We start from the raw sequence: 20908 nt of genomic DNA, 5'->3' as shown, positions 1-20908 counted from the left end.
GTAAATTGATCTAATAATGATCACTTCTTCTTTTTTAGACAATTGCTTCCAATCTTTTACTTTTTCTCCTCTTGCTTTCTTGGTAAATAATTTCTATTGCTAAGCTTATTGATTCACAGATTTTTGTTAGTCAATTTTCAACTAATACTGCTATTTGACAGTTTGACACAAGCTGAAATGCTGATGATGGTAGTGGGTGTTATGGTTGGTTAGCTCAAATGTGTCTATGGTGTCTAAATACACTATTATTTATGCATGCATAGAAACAACTGGGAAAAAAAATGGAAACAGAGTGGTGAAAGCAACTGACCTCTATGTGGAGGAGGAGGACTCAAAGGAGCATCAAAACACCTAAATAGGTAACAATTTTTGAAGTTTTTTTTTGTCCCAAACTTCATATCTACTGATACACGTTTATTCAAGGATTTAGCAGTGTCAAAATTAAATATGCATGAAACTGAAATAGAACTCGAATGAAATGTTTGACTGCATAAGATAAGTTGAAACTTCAGGGTATAGCTCACAGATAAAATTAGATAAGGTGAATGAAATAGAACTTGAATGAAATGTTTTAGTGCATAAGATAAGGTGAAACTGCTTAGCTTTCCAATGCAGATTTCTTAGCTTTCCAATGCAAAAAAAAAATCAGAATTAGAAAAGTACTTGGCTTTAATAACCTTGACCCAGAATAATTTGGCGCAATATTGATATATTTAAGGATATTGGTAGTGCTGGATGTTGGGTACCATTTTCTTTTAGTTTGTTTCCTTTTTTGAGTGGGTGGGGTTCCCAAATTTTTAAATCAAAGTTGGCCCTTTCATGTCTTACCTTCTCTTTTTTCATTTTTTTGTTCACGTCCCAAGAGTGCAAATCCGACCATCTAATATACTTAGATTGAATAGTGTATCTTTGTAGTAGTTTCTTTTTTATATGGTTACTATTGAAGAGGTCCAAATTTTTATTTAAAATTTTCATCCCTCATTCTTAGCCGGGAGAAGGTTTGGAAGAAGCATTGTGGAGAGAAACATGGGAAGAGAGTGGTTTTGAAGAAGGCGACGTCGTCTATCACAGTTCTCAGCCATGGCCTGGCAAACTTTTTGTGTCATGTCTTGAGTGGTAATCGTGTTTATTGATCCGTTTCATTGCATTATAATGGCAAAGTAGGGCAATTAGTATAGATAATCATATTCCAGTTAAACATGCAGTTTTCGCAAATTGTGCTAATTTAAGACTGATGTAGTCGTTGCTAGCAATATATTTGAGTCAGAAAAATGGCACCAAAATTTGAAAATGTTACAATAATACCATTATTATTGTCATCTTATCTGGATAACCAAGTAGGTTTGTTATCATCAATGAATTACTATTCTGGATAAACTAAGTCAATGAATTACTATTCTATTCTCATATTCAAACATGAAAATCAAACTAAATGAAAGGTGTCTAAAAACCTATGATGTCAAATATTAAAATTAAAATCAGTTATGTTAATAAATGAACAACACCCCCTCGTTTCTTTTCTTTCATAGTTTAGGGTCTATATTTACTTCTTTATCGTCCATGCACACATCATAAGTTTCTTGTCTAATGGAAGTATAAAGTAGGTACATTTCTCAACACAACGTAAGCTGGGTCAGCTACCTATTAGTTTCTCTGTACACATGAATGAAAGAAATTTTGCAACATTCTTGTATATTTTTTTTTATTTCTAAGGCTGTATTCAAATAGTACCAAGGTGTCTGTTATTACCCCTTTGGGATGTTTATAGCTATCCGAGAGTCAGCAGACACCACTTTCTTTTTTTACCTAGTAGAACACACCTGGTTTACCATAAAGTATCCCCTGAATCTCTTGGTATAAGTCTATAAGACTGATCTCATGCCCCCTTCTTCTGTATGGGCAAGTAATACTTCTCCCTCTGAGTTTCTGATTACTCCAACTTCAGTTCTAGTATCTGTCATGGCTCCATCTGGGTTCATCTTGACAACATCCTACTTGTTTGATCCATGAACAAAGGATAGGTTTTCTTGGCTTGTAGTTTACCTGTAGTCCAATCTTGTCCATGAGGACCCTTTCCTCTATTGTGTCTTTCAATTCTTATACTTGGCTTTGCAGGTAAGTTTCCATTTCACTGATCAGTTTCTCTCTCACTATGCTGCTAGGTTGACTTCTCTTTTTTTGTATTTGGGAATCATGTCGGAATGTAGTGAGCCATGCTTAGCTCCTTCCTAAGTGCTAGCTATCTTGTTTGTACACTTTTATTGCTAATGAAATATAACTTTTCACAGATGAAAATAAAAGGTTGACTTGTGTTTCTAAACCTTCTGAAGTTTCTTTCTGTCCACAAGTGGTTCACAGTTGCATAAACGTAGGTTTTAAGTATCTGAGCTTCTAAGCCTTCTATATCATTTCTGGAACATAGTTTCATGAATATCGTCCATTCTCTGTTATGGTCTCTTTGTATTCTTCCTCCAAGTGCATTCTTAACACCTTACCAGACTTCCTTGCTACATGGGCATTCCAAGAGGAGGTGTTTGGAATTATCTCGAGTTGTTGCATAAGCTACATTTGGAATTCTGTATGACCTTTTTTCTTCTTCAATCTATGGGCATTCAAAGAGAGCATTGAAGTATTCTTTGGGCCAGATTTTTTATTATAATGTTGTTTGATGCTGTTATGATTCACAGAGCTGCAGAAGTTTGGTGGTCATAATGAAATAGAGATGGGTACTGTTGCATATAAGATAGTGGAGCTACAACTGCAGTACTAGAAATGTAAATATGATAGCATGTTATGTATAGAATCTGCCCATTGCTTATACCACTTGTCATGATATCGAAATTTTGCAGAAGCCTTTAGTCAATAAAATGGTTCAAGTCCTTAACGATACCACTGGTCAAGGACGGTGAAAAGAAATTCAGGTAACTAAAACCCTCAACCTCAATGTGGCTAGTTGAAAATGCAGTGGTAGATGTTTGTAGCAACTTATAAGCCCAAAGTGTTAATAATATATAAAAACGTATAATGGTTGATGTCTTTTACTGATCAGTGTATATTTACAGATAGTCTACTTGATTGATAGTCTAAAATTTAGAACGGGAACGCAAAAAACGAGTAGATCATTATCATAGCGAATAGCTAGGATTCACTAGCAAGTATAGTGGGGAGGAAGAGGAAAAAAGAAAAAAAAGAAAAACAATAAAATGGATAGTCTCGTTTAACCCTTTGTGCATGTATGAACTATGGATGTTGTTTGCGAATCTGAAGTTTGTTGTTGTGGGTTATTTCATTCCTTATCAATAAACAGGTTATAAGTGACAACCATACTCTAGTTTGGCAAGGTTCACTAGTGTGACTTATTCATTTTAGTTCAAAAATTCAAACAAGGTTGCATGTGACAACCAAACAGTAGTCTGACTTATTTTAGGGTGTCCTTCACTAGACTTAGCTGACCTAAACATGGTGAACTACTACCAAAATTGTTGGTGCAAAACTGAGCCGGTAGTATTATGGGTTTTAGTTGTTATTGCACATGACATGACTTGAATAAATCAAGTTAAATTATGGCATTTATGCTGTGTTTGTTCTTCTCCATTATTTTTAATAATATGATTAATATAACAATAGATAGAGAAGCGACTGTGGAGCAAGGCAACTATTGTGTTATCTGCATAAAATTTGAGAATCCCCAAGGTTGCTGTTATAGGAATTTTGACAGTGGTTAAGTCCACATCTTTCAGTGCTGATCTTTTGGAGTGTATATATAAGCCTTGTATCTCATCCACACGAGTAAATAATTGAGTCTAGTTTTAAATGTGGAATTGAAACCTTGAAAGTTGAAACTATATAGGAGAGCTAATTAGACCTATATCACTTTCCCTTCTGGGAAATGTGGAAGAAAGAGTTTATTCATCTTGTTTATTGACATCTTGGAATTATTACATTAGTATGGAGCTTCATGGCACAGTCTGATTTGAAGAGTGTATGGAAACGCTCTCAAGCAGAAAGGGTACTGGATGTATCTTTTATCAAGTCTAATAATACTGTGTTGATAATTGTTAAGTTATCTATGAAGATTTGATCTTTTTTCCGCTGTAGTTAGCTTGCTGATCTTCTTCACATTAGTTATGCCTTCTTAAGTTTAACGGGCGAAGGGAGCAAAAATTCTTGAAAATCTTTTGTCTCGTGAATGCAGCTTATGCCTTAAGTTTCTATCGACTTTGGTGGAAAGAGATGTTGAATGAAAGAATATGAAAATGTGCAAGCCTGTTACAAGTGTAATTTGCATGCACTTGCTCATCCTCTTGGTATTAATCAGTTATTTAAGTGACATGCAGCCTCATCTTCTCCGAGCGACCCTGATGTGAAGAAGGTTGCTGACAAACTAGCAAGTTTTGTGGCTAAAAATGGAAGGCAGTTTGAGCATATCACGTGCCAAAGAAACCCTGGGGATACACCTTTTAAGTAAGTTTCTTATAGACCTATTACAACGTTATATTTGCCCTCATCAATACAGTGTCCCTTCTGTGTATTTTAGTTATTTTCAGCAGCACTGGTCTAGAAAGCATAGTTTTGAACCACTTTGCTCAGAGAGACTTAGTGATGATTAGTAGCAGGGAGGATTTTAGGAGGTGTATGGGTTTCCAGCTGAGTTTGTTTGTTTTGTTTTGCTTTGCTTTGTTTTTTTTGTGTGTGGGTGGTTGGGGTGTGGGTGTGTGGGTGGTGGTGGGTGGCGCCCTGTCTGGATAGCGATTGCCATCATATATTTTGACTTTGTCTATCTGTTACTCTTTCCAATTAATTGCGTAGGAAAAAGATAAAAATCAATGTTTCTGTTTGTACAATCTAGTACTTCAGCAACATTTGCTCTGTGCTGGTGTATTTATATTTTTCCGCCGTATGCTGTGCAGGTTTCTGTTTGATACAGGCTGTGCAGACTACAAGTACTATGAATCGAGGCTTATTGAAGAAGAAAGACTTCTTGCGCCTACTGTAGATTTTCAAACACGGAGTGGTTTGTGCTCTTTTTCTTCCAATTCAAGAATTTATTTTTAATGTCAGGTTTTCTAAGTTAATTTGTTTTTTGAAATATTTGGGATTTTAGATGATAAAAATCGTGTCGGAAACTGCATGACACATTTGTGAATTGTAATCAAACCGTATCAACTCAAACAATAGATGCAAATTCCACTCACACCTGCCACTCACGAGAACACGGCATTGAATGTAACTAACCCATGTATCATTCGTTAGATACGGACACACATGTCCGTGTCTTTGTAACTTAGTTTCAACTGATAGATGGAAATTGCACTCATTCCAATCACTCGATAGAATACGGCATCCAAGTATGGGTTGATTGCCATTGAACATTTGCACCCATTTTGTTACTCAGTTGATACTTCTGATGTGATTAACCATTTCTACCATATGGATCATTTAATTTAGGGGCAATAGGTGAGTCTTCGACCCGTTAGATGCTAGTCTGTAGGATAGGGAATACACTTACCTTATAAGCTTTATCAGTTCAAGTTTCCCAAATCTCTGGGTGTTTCATTTTTCTCACTGGTTGTGAGTTTTTGTACAATATAATTGATACTAATTAATGTTCATTTTCAGGGAGCTCAAACACCTCTGGTTTTAAAGCATCAAATGGTTCTCAAAAGAATCAGTCTAATTATCAAACTCCTGCTTCAGCGCTATATGAAGTTTAATGAGGACACACCACAAGCAGGAAGTAACTCTTACGGTGTGTATGTTATCTTTTATCAAACTCTGGCTTACATTTTATTTTCTTAGTCTGTTACAATAGATTGAACTGGAGATATGTGATACCCAGGTGAGCGCAGCGCACCATCAGCTTCAGATCCTATAGCTATGATGGAGTTTTACATGAAAAAGGCTGCACATGAAGAGCGGAGAAGACAGCCTAAGCAGTCAAAAGACGAGATGCCTCCCCCTGCATCTCTTCATGGTCAGATTTAATTCTTTTTTATATTCCCCCTTCTCTGGAAAAGTTCGATTGAATCACATGTCTGCGAGAAGCATATGAGGAATAGCTAGAGGTGTTCTAAGTTCTAACAACTCTTCCGCAAAATATTGAACTTATACTTCTTTTCTTGTACATTGTAGCCGCTTCAGGGAAGAAGGGACACCATATGGGTGATTATATCCCACTCGAAGAACTTGAGAAATTTATGGCCAACTGCAATGACGTTGCTGCACAGAAGGCTGCTAAGGAGGCTGCAGAGAGATCTAAAATTCAAGCTGACAATGTTGGGCATAAGCTTTTGTCCAAAATGGGATAAAAAGAAGGTATTACTTATGTTATATAAGACATGTCTGTTCCTACTAAATTACTTGGCGTGTGTTTGATTTGCGTATTTTTTGTGGTAAAAGACACTTACCTCGTTAGAAGAAATTAATTTGGTTTTTTTTCAGTGTGTGGATTTTCTCAAATACCTTACGCCACTAAAGAGAAGAACTCTTTTTTTGTGATGGAGGGGTGTGTGTGCGTCTGTGTACTTATTCTTTTTACATTTTACCAATCTGCATGTCAAGATTGCCTTTTTTGTTTGTAACCACGATTTGAATATACCATTATAGGTGAGGGTCTGGGGAGTTCGAAGAGCGGTCGTGCCGATCCAGTCATGGCGGGAAATGTGAAAACAAGCAACCTTGGGGTTGGAGCACAAGCTCCTTGTGAGTTTACTCCGGAGGATGACATCTATGAACAGTATAAGAAGAGAATGATGCTTGGCTATCGTTACAGACCTAATCCTCTGGTGAGCGTCTTTATTCCGTGGCCTTGAGCATTCTGTCTTATCTTTCCCCCCTTCAAAATTTCTCTAGTTTTTAGTTTCAAAACAAAATAATAACATCCATTCTTGTTTTGGTTACACAGGGCAATCCTCGTAAAGCATATTACTGAAAGCCATAGGGGGTACTTGTGAGGACGTGTGGATATATTATTAGGTTGTCCTAGAATTTGATGAAAAAATCAGAAGAAATGGGGAAAATATTGATATTTTGTTTGTGATTACTCTTATAGTCTTATTTATACACAATTACTTCTGGTAAGATTGCAATTAATTTTCTTTTCTGGACAGCCAAGTTTGTTCCGTATTCTCGAATAAATAGACAATAGACACCCAACATGAGAGCCCAACTGGTCCAAGAGGGAGTTGGTGTGTACTCACCGACCTTGAGGTATTGGGTTCGAGTCTTGTGGTACCCTCCGTGACAAAATGCCTTAACCAAAAAATAAAATAAAAAATAGACAATAGCAATGATTGCCAGAAACAGTAATGTTGATATCATTCTAATATTAGTTACACTAGTTACTTTAAGGTTGATGTTTGCTCCAATTAATTTTTATAACTGGTAGAAATAAGTAAGAAAGAGTCAATTTGAAGTGTGCAAGACCAAGATGCGCTAGTTCGGAAGATGCTGTTGCAATTTGTTTGCCGTAAAGTTTCCATCAAATTTCTGCTTGAACGATTTTCCCATTCTCCCTGCAGGGGGGTGTGAATTCTCAACACAACCAATGATCTATATTGATCAGGATTTTGGTGTTTCAGGTTCTTAAATCACTGCACCAGTAGTCAAATCCTCACAATTGGGCAACATCAACTTTTGTACGATCCCGGAGCTTAACAATTGCATTCCATACCATTTGCAACCCGGAGCTTAACAATTGCATTCCATACCATTTGCAACTTTAATATGGAGATTTTGGATACTTAAATGTCACCATATTTCAACATTAATCATCAAAACTGATATCAAGTGAAGAACTTGGATGCAAAAGAATTTATACAAAAATGGCTGTTACAGTCGTTTCTAAGATATTCACAATAGAAGTCGCTGGGTGGGCGATTGTTTTTCCATGGTGCACTGAAAAGAAAGGATGATTGACACAGATCTACGCGACGTTTGTTGTGATCATGAGAACACAGAACCTGTCCAATACTTCAACCACCCCAAACTAACTTGAAGATGTTCTTGCTAGCACCTCTACCGATCAATTTGTTACTCTGCCTCACGAGCATCTCCTCTTGTGCGCGGATATCACCATCCTTCAACAACAATGTGAATTATCCCACAATTAAGTCACACTGTGAATCTTAATGTTTAAAAGGAAGTTAAACCAACCCTAATAAACTCAAGGAATTACAACATAAATGTAATGGATGAAGATCAGAAGAGTTCAGCAGTTGGTAGGAATCTTTGTGAAAACTATTACACCTCTTGGAAAACCCACACTATTGTCTTTACTAAAACAAATTTTGTATGCTTTTGTGTCTTCGTTGACAAGGAGAAATTTACTCTATTTATACTAACCTTGGCACAAAAAGACTTAATCGCAGTCATCAATGACAGTGAAGATTTTAAAAAGGACTTACAAGAAGAGAGGACGCTTGAGCAAGTGATACTACAGTAGGGCACAAAACCAAAACAGCCAGAGCAATCTCCTATGTAACCTGTGGTACCTGCATTGCAAAAGCTAGAGAAGTGTTGACTACATCTAATCCACAAAAAGTTGTAAAGTATAAATAAAACAACCAATACTCTTGAAAGGAAAAAGACATAACACAAGTTGTGAAACAAATATGCTGTTCATAAAGAGGATGCTCCCTGCATAAGTTGACTAGAAAATACGTCACTCACCGTCACTTTTTCAATATCTTGACACTTCTTTATAAATTCGTCAAAAGAAGGACAGGTCCTTCTGCTTGTTTCCTTTTCATCAAAGACCAATGCCCTATAATGATGGGCTATAGCTAAAGTGAGATGACCATATTTCCTTATTGTATCACCTAGCCCGCTCGTTCTCTGCACATCAAATCCTTCTAAAAATTCCGTTGTAAAACAACTGCAAAGAGTAAGAACTTTACTGTCGTGAAAAAGTGTTGAGCAAAAAAAAATCAAGCATGTGACTAGACTTATGAATGTGACAGATTTAGAGAAAAACTCAAATACATAATTCTCCAGCATAGAATGCAAACAACCCTAGTTATTAAGAACGTAGACGCTGAAGGTTCTAAACACCAAAGACATGGTTTAAACTTTGAAGTGGTGAGAAGGGATTTGAAGGGACTCGAGTAATCATAGCCTAAGATGGAATTATTTCAACATTTGAACAAGAAGAAGAAAGGGGCATTGATTAACTAAGATGGACTTCCATGTATACTCACGCAGTTTTGATGGTTTCAGCTGCGTCACAAGCATTTGGATCACCTTCCACTACATATATCAGCTTCTGAAGTCCACACCTCTACAAAACGTATTTCAAATGTGCAGTACACCGAGATACATATAAGAAACCAGCAATTGCAGACATATAAACTTTTACTATTGATGCACAAGAAAAGTGTTTTTGTGGACGAGAAAAGTGTTTTTGCTTAAATATTGAAGTGAGTACACTAGTTACATTCAAGCAAAAGATCGATCATGGTCCTTTAAGTACTGAATAACTACAAGTATACAGACTAGATTTACACATATTCAACCAGGCTTACTACTTTTGTACTTCATGCAATGTAGTATAACAGCAATGCATTATATCTGATCTAATTCAGCGCAGCAAGTGACACGGTCCATTACACATGTGGCATCATTCCTTTGCCTCAGATGGTTAATGCATATTTTGCAGATATTAAGGTATATGAAACAACTTATGAAATCTATAGCTTAATAGAAAACACAAATCACTAAACTAGCACAAGGAACAAAAGGAAATACAAAATTAACATTCCCAGGAGACGCGTGAAAACACTAAAAATGCACATCAACCTACTACATCACATGCTTACAGAGGAACAATGGCAACAAATACTAATAGAATGTATTATTAATTGGGGCAACTAAAATGCTCAAAGCCAAATATTCGCAAACATGTCAACAGTTATAACTTATAAAAACTATTGTCCGTTTTAGTACTCAGATAACTGACAAGTGACAACATATTCTTGATACCGATAGCAACTAATATATTAACTGGATAGTTACCACAAGTCTCAATTTCTGATCTCGATAGCGATTATCCTTTATTGAACAATGTAAATCATCAACTCCCTTCCTTTCGACAATAAAATCAAGAACATATTCACTGCCAAGTTCTCTATGCCGAGCGATCCAGATTGCATCGCCAACGGGTAAGCGTCTAACCTGTAAAAGTATAGACATTTGATCAGTGCAGCTATAACATATGTAATAACAAATGGGTTGCACTGACTATAAGGAGCTCCTACATTTCAGCGTACCATCCAAAAAACCAAAAATATATTTTTAATTCTTTCTTTTAATATTGAAACCTTTAATTTTCATTCTGAGGCCAGTAGCAAATGAGAATAAGAAAACATCTAGCTGCAATAGAATATATGTCACCCAAAAAGTAGGACCCCCAAATCACTCCAAACTAGAACAATTTCCAAAGCATACATGTATTTTATCTTTATCTCAACTTATATTGCACCACCATGTGTCCTCTGTTGTACTAAAGATGCAATGTGTAAATTAATTCGCAACAAGCGTGTGATTTTGTGGAAAAGCTCCGTACAATGAAAGAGCACTGTCCAGCAGAACTTGAACTATCTAAACCATGGCGAGCACCTCCAGATGAAATTCTAACATTCTCTTCCAGAACATTGCCTCCTCTACCTGAATAAAACAAGCTTGTGTTAGTATAGATTACAAATTTTGTGAAGGAAATGTCCTGATCCCAAAAAGTGACATACCAGTATTCTTTACATTGTCGAAATTTAAAGTTGCATGAGGATCTTTCCCTCTAGTTCTTTTACCAGCCGCATCAATGTACATAGAATGTGAAATTATATGTACATAGTTATTTAGTTACATTGAGAAAGAGTGAAAAATGTACATAGAATGTGGAGATTCTAACATATATTGTGGGATTTTATATTTTCTTTAATTCTTTCTTCTAATTCTAATTATTATATGTATTTTATAAGAGTATATAACTTCATAGAGAAAGTGATCAAGTAAGATGAAGTAGCTTATAGTTAAGATTTAAGAGAATGCGTTGGGAATGAAGTATTTAGCGTATATTTAGCACTGCCAATGAAAGAGTTACTCTAACACGGTACATAGTACAAACCACTGCCTACTGTTAGTATCTCCCCTTGCAGAAAGGGTCATTAGCCCACACGCAGACAGAATGAATACTTCTTTTCACAGATCCAAAAGTGGATATATATACTCAATGGTGTTCTTATAACACTTCGGCATGGACACTGGAGAACGAGACCTTTGCTTCTGGTGAATTGCAATATCTTCTCTATATGGTCCTCAGTAAGATTTTTGCACCAGTTGATAGTCAGATTCTCAAGCACCGATGAATTTAACAGGATGAACTGTACAAATCCTAATTCATGTTGCACTCCCTTGACTCCAGCTTTCACAAATTTCAGGTGAGTAAATATATTTTCCTCTTCCTGTAACCGTTCATTCCAAAAGTCTTCTTCGTACAAAAGAGCATTCTTTCAGTTAGAGCATTTGCAATGCAGGTGATAGAGGGGGGGAAGTGATAACTATCACCTACTTTCCTCTAAAAGTGCTGTGCAATGCTGGGTGATAAACTCGGTGATAGTTTTCCCGAGTTCAAAACAAGGTGAAACCTTCCACCGAGTTTATCACTGACTTGTTAACTTCGGACGGGATGTTGGATTCCGTCTCGTGTGTTTTTTAAAAATGGGTTTTTTTTTCGGACGGGATGTTAGATTCCGTCTCGCATGATTTTTCGGTTTTTTTTCGATTTTTTTTAAATTTCAGACGGGATGTTTCATTCCGTCCGGAGTGTTTTTTCAATTTTTATGTCCAGACGGAATCCAACATCCCGTCCGAGATATTTTTTATCACCTTTGCATTGCACAGCTTCACCTTGTTTTTCACCGGGTTGGTGAAAAGGGGGTGAATAAGTGATGAGGTGGCGGTGATAGAGGGGGGAAAACTATCACCTGCATTGCAAATGCTCTTTACAAGCGACCTGAAAACGTCAGTAATAGTAAGTAAACAAATAGAACTAAAATTTCTTACCTTTTATATTATAAAGGACTATTTCTTCTAACTAAATTAGGACACTTCCACAAAAATTAAGATAACTACGCTCCAGCAACCATTAGATTCATCCTATAGCTACAAGATACAAATTGTGTAATGGTCTATTGGATTAAACTTTATTCAAACCAATTCACTCCGGAGATTTAGTGCCTGGGGAGAAAACAAATAGACTCTTAGTATCATTTTTTGTTTATTTTTTTCTTTATAAAATATGGTAATATCAAATTTATGTAAGGAGAAATAAGAAAATTTGGAGGCCTTCTAAATCTGAGGCCTTAGGCGGTCGCCTAAGTCGCCTAATGGATGAGCCGACACTGACTACTTATGTGGACTACTCATACTCCGAGGAATGGATTGTTTGTACCCAAGGAGGTTTAAGAGAAAATGGTGAAAAGCTAGTGAACTGAAACTTTTGAACTTATTGTCCTTCTAACAAAGAACAAAATTTTTGCTTCGTTCTATTCATATTTTTAACAGACGAACTCCATGAAATTATTGCCCGTTACCCGAGTAGCATTCATAATGACTTGGGAAATGACCATGTCACATAGGTGTTTGATGTTGGCTATTAATTTAATTAATCTCCAAATAATATTTATTTGTGATAGTTGGGAAATGACCCTGTCACACAGGTCTTTGGCGTTGATAAAAGGGGTACGATACAAGGCTTGGTTTGTGGTGTCTCCAAGACCACACACATGGTTGCAGAACCTTACAAGAGAAAGGTCGAAAAAGAGCATGGGTCACGAATGGAACTTCAAAGCCAAGTTGAGGATTTGAAACTTAAAATGTACGAAGAGAAAAAGGCGCGCATAGAAATGCAGTTTCAAGTTAACGCATTGCTAGCTATATATGCGAGGAATCAATTCGGAGTCCTAAATGCTATGCTCTACCTAAAGAGGACACGTCAGCAAATATAACAAACAAGATTCAGTTAGAATCTTGACAAATGTGTATTGATAACAACCTGTAACAACTTTGTAAGAGTTAGTATATAAAGAGTATTATGTAACAATTGAAAGTAAGAAATGAAAAATACATTTTTAGTTTTCAGTGTTTGTCTCAAAACATTATCATGGTATCGGAGCTTTTACCAGACGGTTTAAAGATCCACCATTAAATAAAGCAATCAAAGCTTCTTTTATTCATTTCTTCTTTAAATCAAATGGCACTAACAAATCAAGTTCAAGTTCCTTCGTCAAATCAAGTTCAAAGGTCTGATGCTCAAATTCCAGAAACCCTAAATTCATCTCAAGTTCAAACTTCAAATCAAGGTTCTGATGCTCAAATTCCAGAAACCCTAAATTCATCTCAAGTTTAAGGAAATTTATTTTCAAATCCAATGAATTCATCTCAAATTCCAATGAAATCAACTCAAATTCCTATGAATATCAATCAAAATCCAAATTTCAATTCATTATATCCAAATATATGGAATCCAAATCTCTGGAATAATGGTTTTTATTCTCAAGGTCAACATCCAGTTTTCCAGAATCAAGCTATGAGTATGCCGATGGTTGTTCCTCCTTCAAACACAAATTTCTCTTTTCAGAACATTGCAAGCATGGTTCCTTTGAAGCTAACCAGGGGAAATTATTTGATGTGGAAGCAGTCTTTCTTCCAACTCTAATGAATTTTGATCTACAAGGCTTAGTTGAAGGTACTGATCTCTCACCTTCAAAGTTTCTAGTTGATAATTTGGGAAATAATACAAGCCAAATTAATCCTGCTTTTGTCACTTGGACAAAACGAGATCAAACTGTGTTAATCTGGATGAATTCTACGTTATCTATGGAAGTATTACCCTATTATGTTGTGGGTCTCTCAACATCCGTGAGAATTGTAGGTAGCTTTGGAAAACGGTTTTCTATTGCTTCAATAGCACATGTAAATCAGTTGAAGGAAAAACTCGATGATTTTGAAGAAAGGAAGTTTATCCATGAATGAGTATTTACAAAAGATCAAATCACTCTCGATAGTCTTGCTTTCTTCAGTGCAAAAATCGATGAAAGGGACTTGGTATATCAAACACTTCGTGGATTGTCCACTTGAGTATGAAGCATTTGTCACTGTTATTGAAGTGAGATCTGAACCTGCTCATGTGGAAGAACTTCATGGTTTATTACTCGATGAGGAACTTCGGGATAGAATACAAAAACAAGAATATACTTCACTCGTAACAAATTCATCAAGCATTTGTCGTCACTAGGGAGTTCAATGACAGCTCGCTAAAATAATAACACCAATTAATTCGGTTCCTATAATTTTCCGAATTACGAGGTAACAACAGAGGAAATTACAGAGAAAATTACAGAGGAAATTATAGAAAAATTATAGAGGGAATTATAGAGGAAATGGAAGAAATGGAGGCAGAGGAAGAGGCAACTATATAGGCAACAACAATTCTAATGGTTATAATGGTTCGAAACTACAATAACTCAAATGGTAGCAGCCGGGAACTTCAATAGTTCGAAATTATAATGGTTCGAAAACTACAAAGTGGTTCTACAAGCAACTATATTGGTTCAAAAACTCGAGAGCTATGGAAGCAATACATCCGAAGACCACAATGCCAAATTTGTAACAAAGTTGGGCATCCGAAATTGATTGTTATAATCGACTTAATCACTCTTATGTTGGTCGATATACTTCGCATTCCTCCCTCGCAAAATTAGCCATGTTAGCTAGCATCGTGAAGCATCCATTCGACTATGCTCCAAAAGAGTCTTATTGGTATCTTCGACACAAAAGCTACAAATCATCTTACTTCAGACTTATCCAATCTTTCAAAGACATTCAGAGTACAAAGGTCAAGATAAAGTGTTTGTGGGAAATGGACAAGGTTTGCCTATCCTCCATAGTGGTTCTACTACCTTTAAATCTTCCTCATCATCTCATGAATTTCAGTTAAATAATATTCTCCATGTTCCTCATATCACTCACAATCTATTGTCAGTTCATAAGTTTTTAAATGATAATCACTGTGTTTTGATTTTCACACCAAATTCTTTTCATGTTAAGGATATTGCATCGGGGAAGATGCTTTTCCAAGGCCCAACTGACAATGGTCTTTATCCACTTCAACTTTCCAACACATCATCACACAAGATCTCCTCACCTTCTATTGCTTTGGTTGCAATAAAAGCTTCTGCTTCTACCTGGCACAACATATTGGGTCATCCAACTTCTACTGTACTTCAAAAGCTTCATCAAGCTAATTCTATAAACATTGCAGGCCCTGTTGCTACTTCTTTTTGTTCTCATTGTACTTTAGGCAAAATGCATAAACTGCCATTTTCTAGTTCAATGTGTAAATCAACTGTTCCTTTACAACTGTTACATATTGATTTGTGGGGACCTTCTCTAATTCAATCTATCAGTGGTTTTCGATATTATGTGAGTATCATTGATGATTTTAGTCAATACTGTTGGTTCTTTCCTATTCATCAAAAATCATATTTTTCAGCTGTTTTTGTCAAATTTAAACTTCTTTATGAAAATAATCTCAATTCGAAAATAAAGTGTATACATACTGATGGTGGTGGTGAATTTATAAGTACTACCTTCAAATCTTTTCTAACCTCTAGTGGCATAATGCATCTATTTATATGTCCACATACACCAGAACAAGGTGGTATTGTAGAAAGAAAACATCGTCATATTGTTGAGAAGGTTAGAACTTTATTTTCTCAGTCCCACCTACCCAAAAGCTACTGGGTTGAAGTATTTTCTACTTCAGTCTATCTCATAAACAAACTTCCTTCTCCATCTCTAAATAATATCTCACCTTGGGAGAAGCTTTTCCGCAAAGTACCAGACTATTCTTTTCTTAAAACATATGGGTGTAGATGTTACCCTTGGTTAAAGCCTTACACAACCAACAAACTTGAGTTTAGAACTAAACCTTGCATATTCATTGGTTTGAACCACAAAGGATACAGATGTCTTGATTTTGATACTGGCAGAGTTTACTTATCTCGGCATGTAGTTTTTAATGAACAAGAATTTCCTTTTCATCAGTCTAAATCATCTACTTCTTTAACAATTTCTTTTTCTCCGTATAATCAATTTGTAGATACCTTTTTTATTCATAAACCTACTTCTCCAATTGAGTCTTCTGACATTTCTTTGCAATCTATTCATTCTGACACAATCCTTCAGTCTCCCAGTTCTAACTTTGATTCTAGTACTTCCTCATCCTCGAATAGTATTTTACCGTTATCCATTCCCTCGTCTGTTTCTAATACTCACTCCATGCAAACAAGACTAAAAAGTGGTATTACAAAACCAAAAGCACTTTTGTCCACCAATCATCCTATACCATATGCATTACACACAACATTGTCATCTCTTCCCTCTACTCCAACATGTTACTCTCAAGCTATTAAGGATGAAAACTGGAGGAAAGCTATGGTACAAGAGTTTAATGCACTGATAAAAAATGATATATGGGATCTAGTACCTTTCTCTCACCTGATGAATTTAGTTGATCACAAATGGGTTTTCAGACTCAAACAGAAATCAGATGGAAGTATTGACAAGTTCAAGGCAAGGTTAGTGGCTAAAGGGTATCATCAAAAGAGTGGATTGGACTATAATGAAACCTTTAGTCCAGTAGCTAAGCCTACTACTATTAGATTGATTCTCTCTCTTGCAGTGCATTTCAGCTGGGACATTCGACAACTCAATGTGTCAAATGCATTTTAGCATGGTTATCTAAAGGAGCAGGTTTTTATGACATAACCTCAAGGTTTTGTGAATCCTGATAAACTGAATCATGTATGTAGATTAAAGAGATCTTTATATGGCTTGAAACAGGCTCCTCGTGCATGGTATGAGAGGTTATATCTATCAAGTATTACTTTCTATTGGATTTGAAAGCTCTGAAGCAGATCATTCTTTATTTGTTAAGAAGGATCCCAACTCCATCACTTATGTCTTGGTTTATGTCGATGGCATTCTAATAACTAGCAGTTATATATGCTTCAGTGTATCAGTCCATCATCAAGCAATTACACTCAGTATTTGAAATGAAAGATCTGGGCTCACTACACTTCTTTCTTGGCCTGGAAGTTCATAGAGATCACAGAGGTTTGTTTCTTTCACAGAGCAAATATATATTTGATCTTTTACAAAAGTCAAAGATGTCAGATGAAAACCATGTAGTACGCCTATTTCTACTAGTTGCAGACTTGATGCTCATTCAGGTGAATCAATGCCTAATCCCACTGAATATAGATCAATTGTGGGTGCACTTCAATATCTCACTTGGACGCGTCTAGATATATTATTTGCTGTGAATATGGTCTGTCAATTCATGCACAATCCTAAGCTACCACATATGCAAGCTGTCAAACAAATTCTGAGGTATCTCAAAGGTACTATTGATCACGGTGTTTGGTTTACAAATTAAGTCTAATCTTAAACTTCAGGCATTCTCTGATGCGGATTGGGCTGGCTGCTCTATGGATAGAAGGTCAATCACAGGGTTTTGCATATATTCTTAGGTAACAATCTTTTATCCTGATCAACAAAGAAGCAACATACAGTTGCTAGATTATCTACTGAAGCTGAATATAGAGCCTTAGCCCATACAGCAGCTGATATTTATTGGATTTGTCATCTTCTCAAGGATCTCAGAATCATATATGTTGCCTTCACCTCCTTTGGTTTATTGTGATAACATAAGTGCGATAGCGTTAGCTAGAAATCCTGTGTTTTATGGTCGAACGAAACATGTGGAAATTGATTACCACTACATCAGAGAATTGGTAATTCAAAAACTTTTAGATGTTCAATATCTATGTACACGAGACCAGCTTGCTGATGTCTTCACAAAAGGCTTGTCTGCTCCACGCTTCAAGTTTCTTATATCCAAGCTTTTAGTGAGACAAACTCCCTTCAGCTTGAGGGAGGGTAAAGAGGACACGTCAGCAAGTGTAACAAACAAGATTCAGTTAGAATCTTGACAACTATGTATTGATAACAACTTGTAACAACTTTGTAAGAGTTAGTATATAAAGAGTATTATGTAACAATTGAAAGTAAGAAATGAAAAATACATTTTTAGTTTTCAGTGTTTGTCTCAAAACATTATCACTACCAACTCTACTTCTGATTAGGTATTTGTGAAGATTATGATTAGAACATCTTCATAAAAGTACTTAATTTGGATTGACCATTTAGAAATCATTGGACAGATAAGCAATCGGGGGTATTTCACATATTGATTAGTCTTTTCTCAGTTTACCTTATGATTTAGTCTGCTACAGATCAAACCCCAACCTTAGAGGAGCAATCTTACGAGTCTGAAGACTGAAGGTGAGATCATTACTATTTGAAAGTATTAGCAGTCTATTTCGTTTTATTTAATTAAACTGCTATTCTTTTACAATGGATGTTACAATTAATTAGAGTCCCCTCGTCAGAAAATAAAAGTTCAATTTAATAGTGATGGGAAGCTGAAAAATACGCCACATGGCTAGGGAAGCTTAGTAGCTTACAAGGACAAATTGTTCTCCTGGGTATATTGAATGGATCTTTCTTCCTGAAGATGCTATCAAGCAAAGATTTATGGAATCATATCCATGTCAGTATGTGCTTCATCAACATATGGCTGACGGCTGACCATGACAAGCATGTAGATATTGACGTGGTTATTTAATATTTACATGGTTATTAAATATTACATGTGCATATGGTAGCTTGGTAGTGTGCATGTGATAATCTATCCATTGCGAGAAATGGAGAGAGTAGTGGTGGTCACAATGTTGTATGAATGAGTCGAAGTGTTTCATTGTATTTGATGTCAAACCAGCTATTGTGATAGGTAATGATAGTAATTTTACTTCCAGTTTTATACTTTTTCATACTTTAGTTTTGTCGATATGTCATATTAAAATGAAGACCAAGATTTTATACACTAAGGCGGAGGAGTTATGAACCTATCTATTTGTTTATGTTCCTTAAGTATCTACTTCTCCATATTCGTAGGACCTTTTTGTTTACAGATGAACTATATGTTCTTTGTGATTCTTAGGCATGTCACGTAATGTGAAAAAAAAATGGTTCATTTTGAGGTTAAAACTTGATTTGGAAACAGAGAGTGGATTTTTCACCGCGATAGTCACTAAGGCAGCAAACCTACTATTGACATCCTTCAGAGAAACTTTTTTCACATTGGACACGATATCGAGGCCCCCCACGTACAAAGCTCCATGATGCATATCAACAAATTTAATAATCAATCCTCCGTTAGCTTCTCGGACTACCAAAAATCGTTGTTTTGTTGGCTATAGAAGAAATTGCTCGAGTATATACATCTCTGCTAACCCAGATGTGCAGATGATATTGGCATGTATATCTCACTTTGTGATGATACATGAGATTTGATGTTTTGTTTTGGCTAAAGGCATTGTTATGTTTTTTCAAATTGAATTCTACATTGTCATCTCCATATGTAATCTATATTTATTACATTGAAGTTCATTCCAGGTTTAGGTACAATGAAGTCTATTGGAAAACTTTGGATGCATTTTCTGTTTGTTATAGTAGTGCAATTTGAAGACACAATTGCAAAATATTTTATATTTCCTCCAGTTGAATAATTTCAGAAAAAAGTAAGAAAAATACCATAAATATTTTGACAGAATAATAATACAACATTTTTTTTCTCAGGTTATGATGCACCCACTTAGAATTTGTCTGCAAAATTTTCACTGACATTTTGTGTCTTTTAGGCTTCTAGCACACGTTATTGACATCCCTCCAAATAAAAATTTCCCTATCTTGGTAACATATGAAATACATGTGTCCATTACTAGTACTTGTAAAATGCACGTGCTAGCACGTGGTTAATATTGAAAAGTAAATAAGAAGCACAACAAATATAATAGTTTTAGGTAGATAGTAGATACGTACTTGGAAACTCACATTATAGATTTGCTTATTTTGTTGCAGCTCCTATAAATGAGAACACGTTGATGTAATATATCTTAACCAAAACAATAAATAAATAACACATTGATGTGTGTAAGCACATTATCTAAGATTAAAAATGTGTATACTTGTATATCTGTGCAATATTTTCCAAGATCCAATTCATTTCAATACAACAACCAGAAAGTATAAAAAAAGTGTTAACAAAACACCATCATTGGCATACATCTTACAATTAGTATGACATCTTGAATATAGTTTGAACACACTATTACATCCTAAATTAATATATTACATCTTCCAATATCTATGTGCGGTTTGTACAAAGCCAGTGTACTTTGGATCCCACACAATTTCTGAAGGATCATCAGTCCTGCATTAGATAGTCCTACTTGGCACACACGAAAGGGGGAAGTGTAGGCTTATTTTAGTTCCATGCCCTTGTTGGTGGAAAGGTTTCATGAGGTATGACCGACTATTTCATTACAATTTAAAAACAATTAAGTTTACTATCTACTGAAAATTTGAGTGTAAAATCATATTATATGAGATGGTAAGAGTAGCTAAACAGAAACCAAGGTCTGCTTGCAGTAGGACTCGGGGTATTCTTTCGGTCACCCAAATACCCAATCAATTTTTTCATGTTACATTTTAACATCTATAATTACAACAGAAGAGTTGGGATGTTCTTCAGTTATGACGTTGACACATATCCTAATATGCTTATGGCCAACTACCCTGCATCTCTGCTACTTATTAACATTAACAGGACTTCACCAGTAAACCTAGGTTGACCTTCGTTGTATTATCTAAAAAATCAAATGAAATATCATTCGAATCAAAGTACGTAACAATCGAAAAATAGAAAAACAAAAAACGGGTGGAAACC

At 35.8% G+C, this 20908-nt stretch overlaps 1 protein-coding gene and 1 pseudogene across 2 annotated transcripts; one reads left to right on the top strand and one right to left on the bottom strand.

The window, feature by feature from the left end:
• The first annotated feature begins 1271 nt into the window (after positions 1–1271).
• On the top strand, positions 1272–7108 carry LOC147503772 (SURP and G-patch domain-containing protein 1-like protein; annotated as a pseudogene). The gene is made up of 10 exons (XR_015220961.1): positions 1272–1341; positions 2688–2763; positions 2902–2921; positions 4338–4464; positions 4911–5014; positions 5620–5749; positions 5840–5974; positions 6133–6315; positions 6607–6785; positions 6905–7108. The product of XR_015220961.1 is annotated as an SURP and G-patch domain-containing protein 1-like protein (transcript).
• A 624-nt stretch (positions 7109–7732) lies between these two features.
• On the bottom strand, positions 7733–10821 carry LOC147503771 (crossover junction endonuclease MUS81-like). Its single transcript, XM_086604956.1, has 6 exons — positions 10740–10821; positions 10562–10662; positions 10012–10170; positions 9198–9277; positions 8671–8875; positions 7733–8078 (listed from the first exon to the last, which is right to left on the bottom strand). Exons 1-6 carry the CDS (start codon positions 10819–10821, stop codon positions 7974–7976), a joined length of 732 nt encoding a protein of 243 aa, XP_086461082.1. The 3' UTR covers positions 7733–7973.
• Positions 10822–20908: the final 10087 nt, after the last annotated feature.

This window comes from Coptis chinensis, chromosome 4 (assembly GCF_015680905.1).
Source record: "Coptis chinensis isolate HL-2020 chromosome 4, ASM1568090v1, whole genome shotgun sequence".
In the NCBI taxonomy this organism is placed as follows: Eukaryota; Viridiplantae; Streptophyta; class Magnoliopsida; order Ranunculales; family Ranunculaceae; genus Coptis; species Coptis chinensis.
This window is presented reverse-complemented; position numbering and strand designations above follow the sequence as displayed.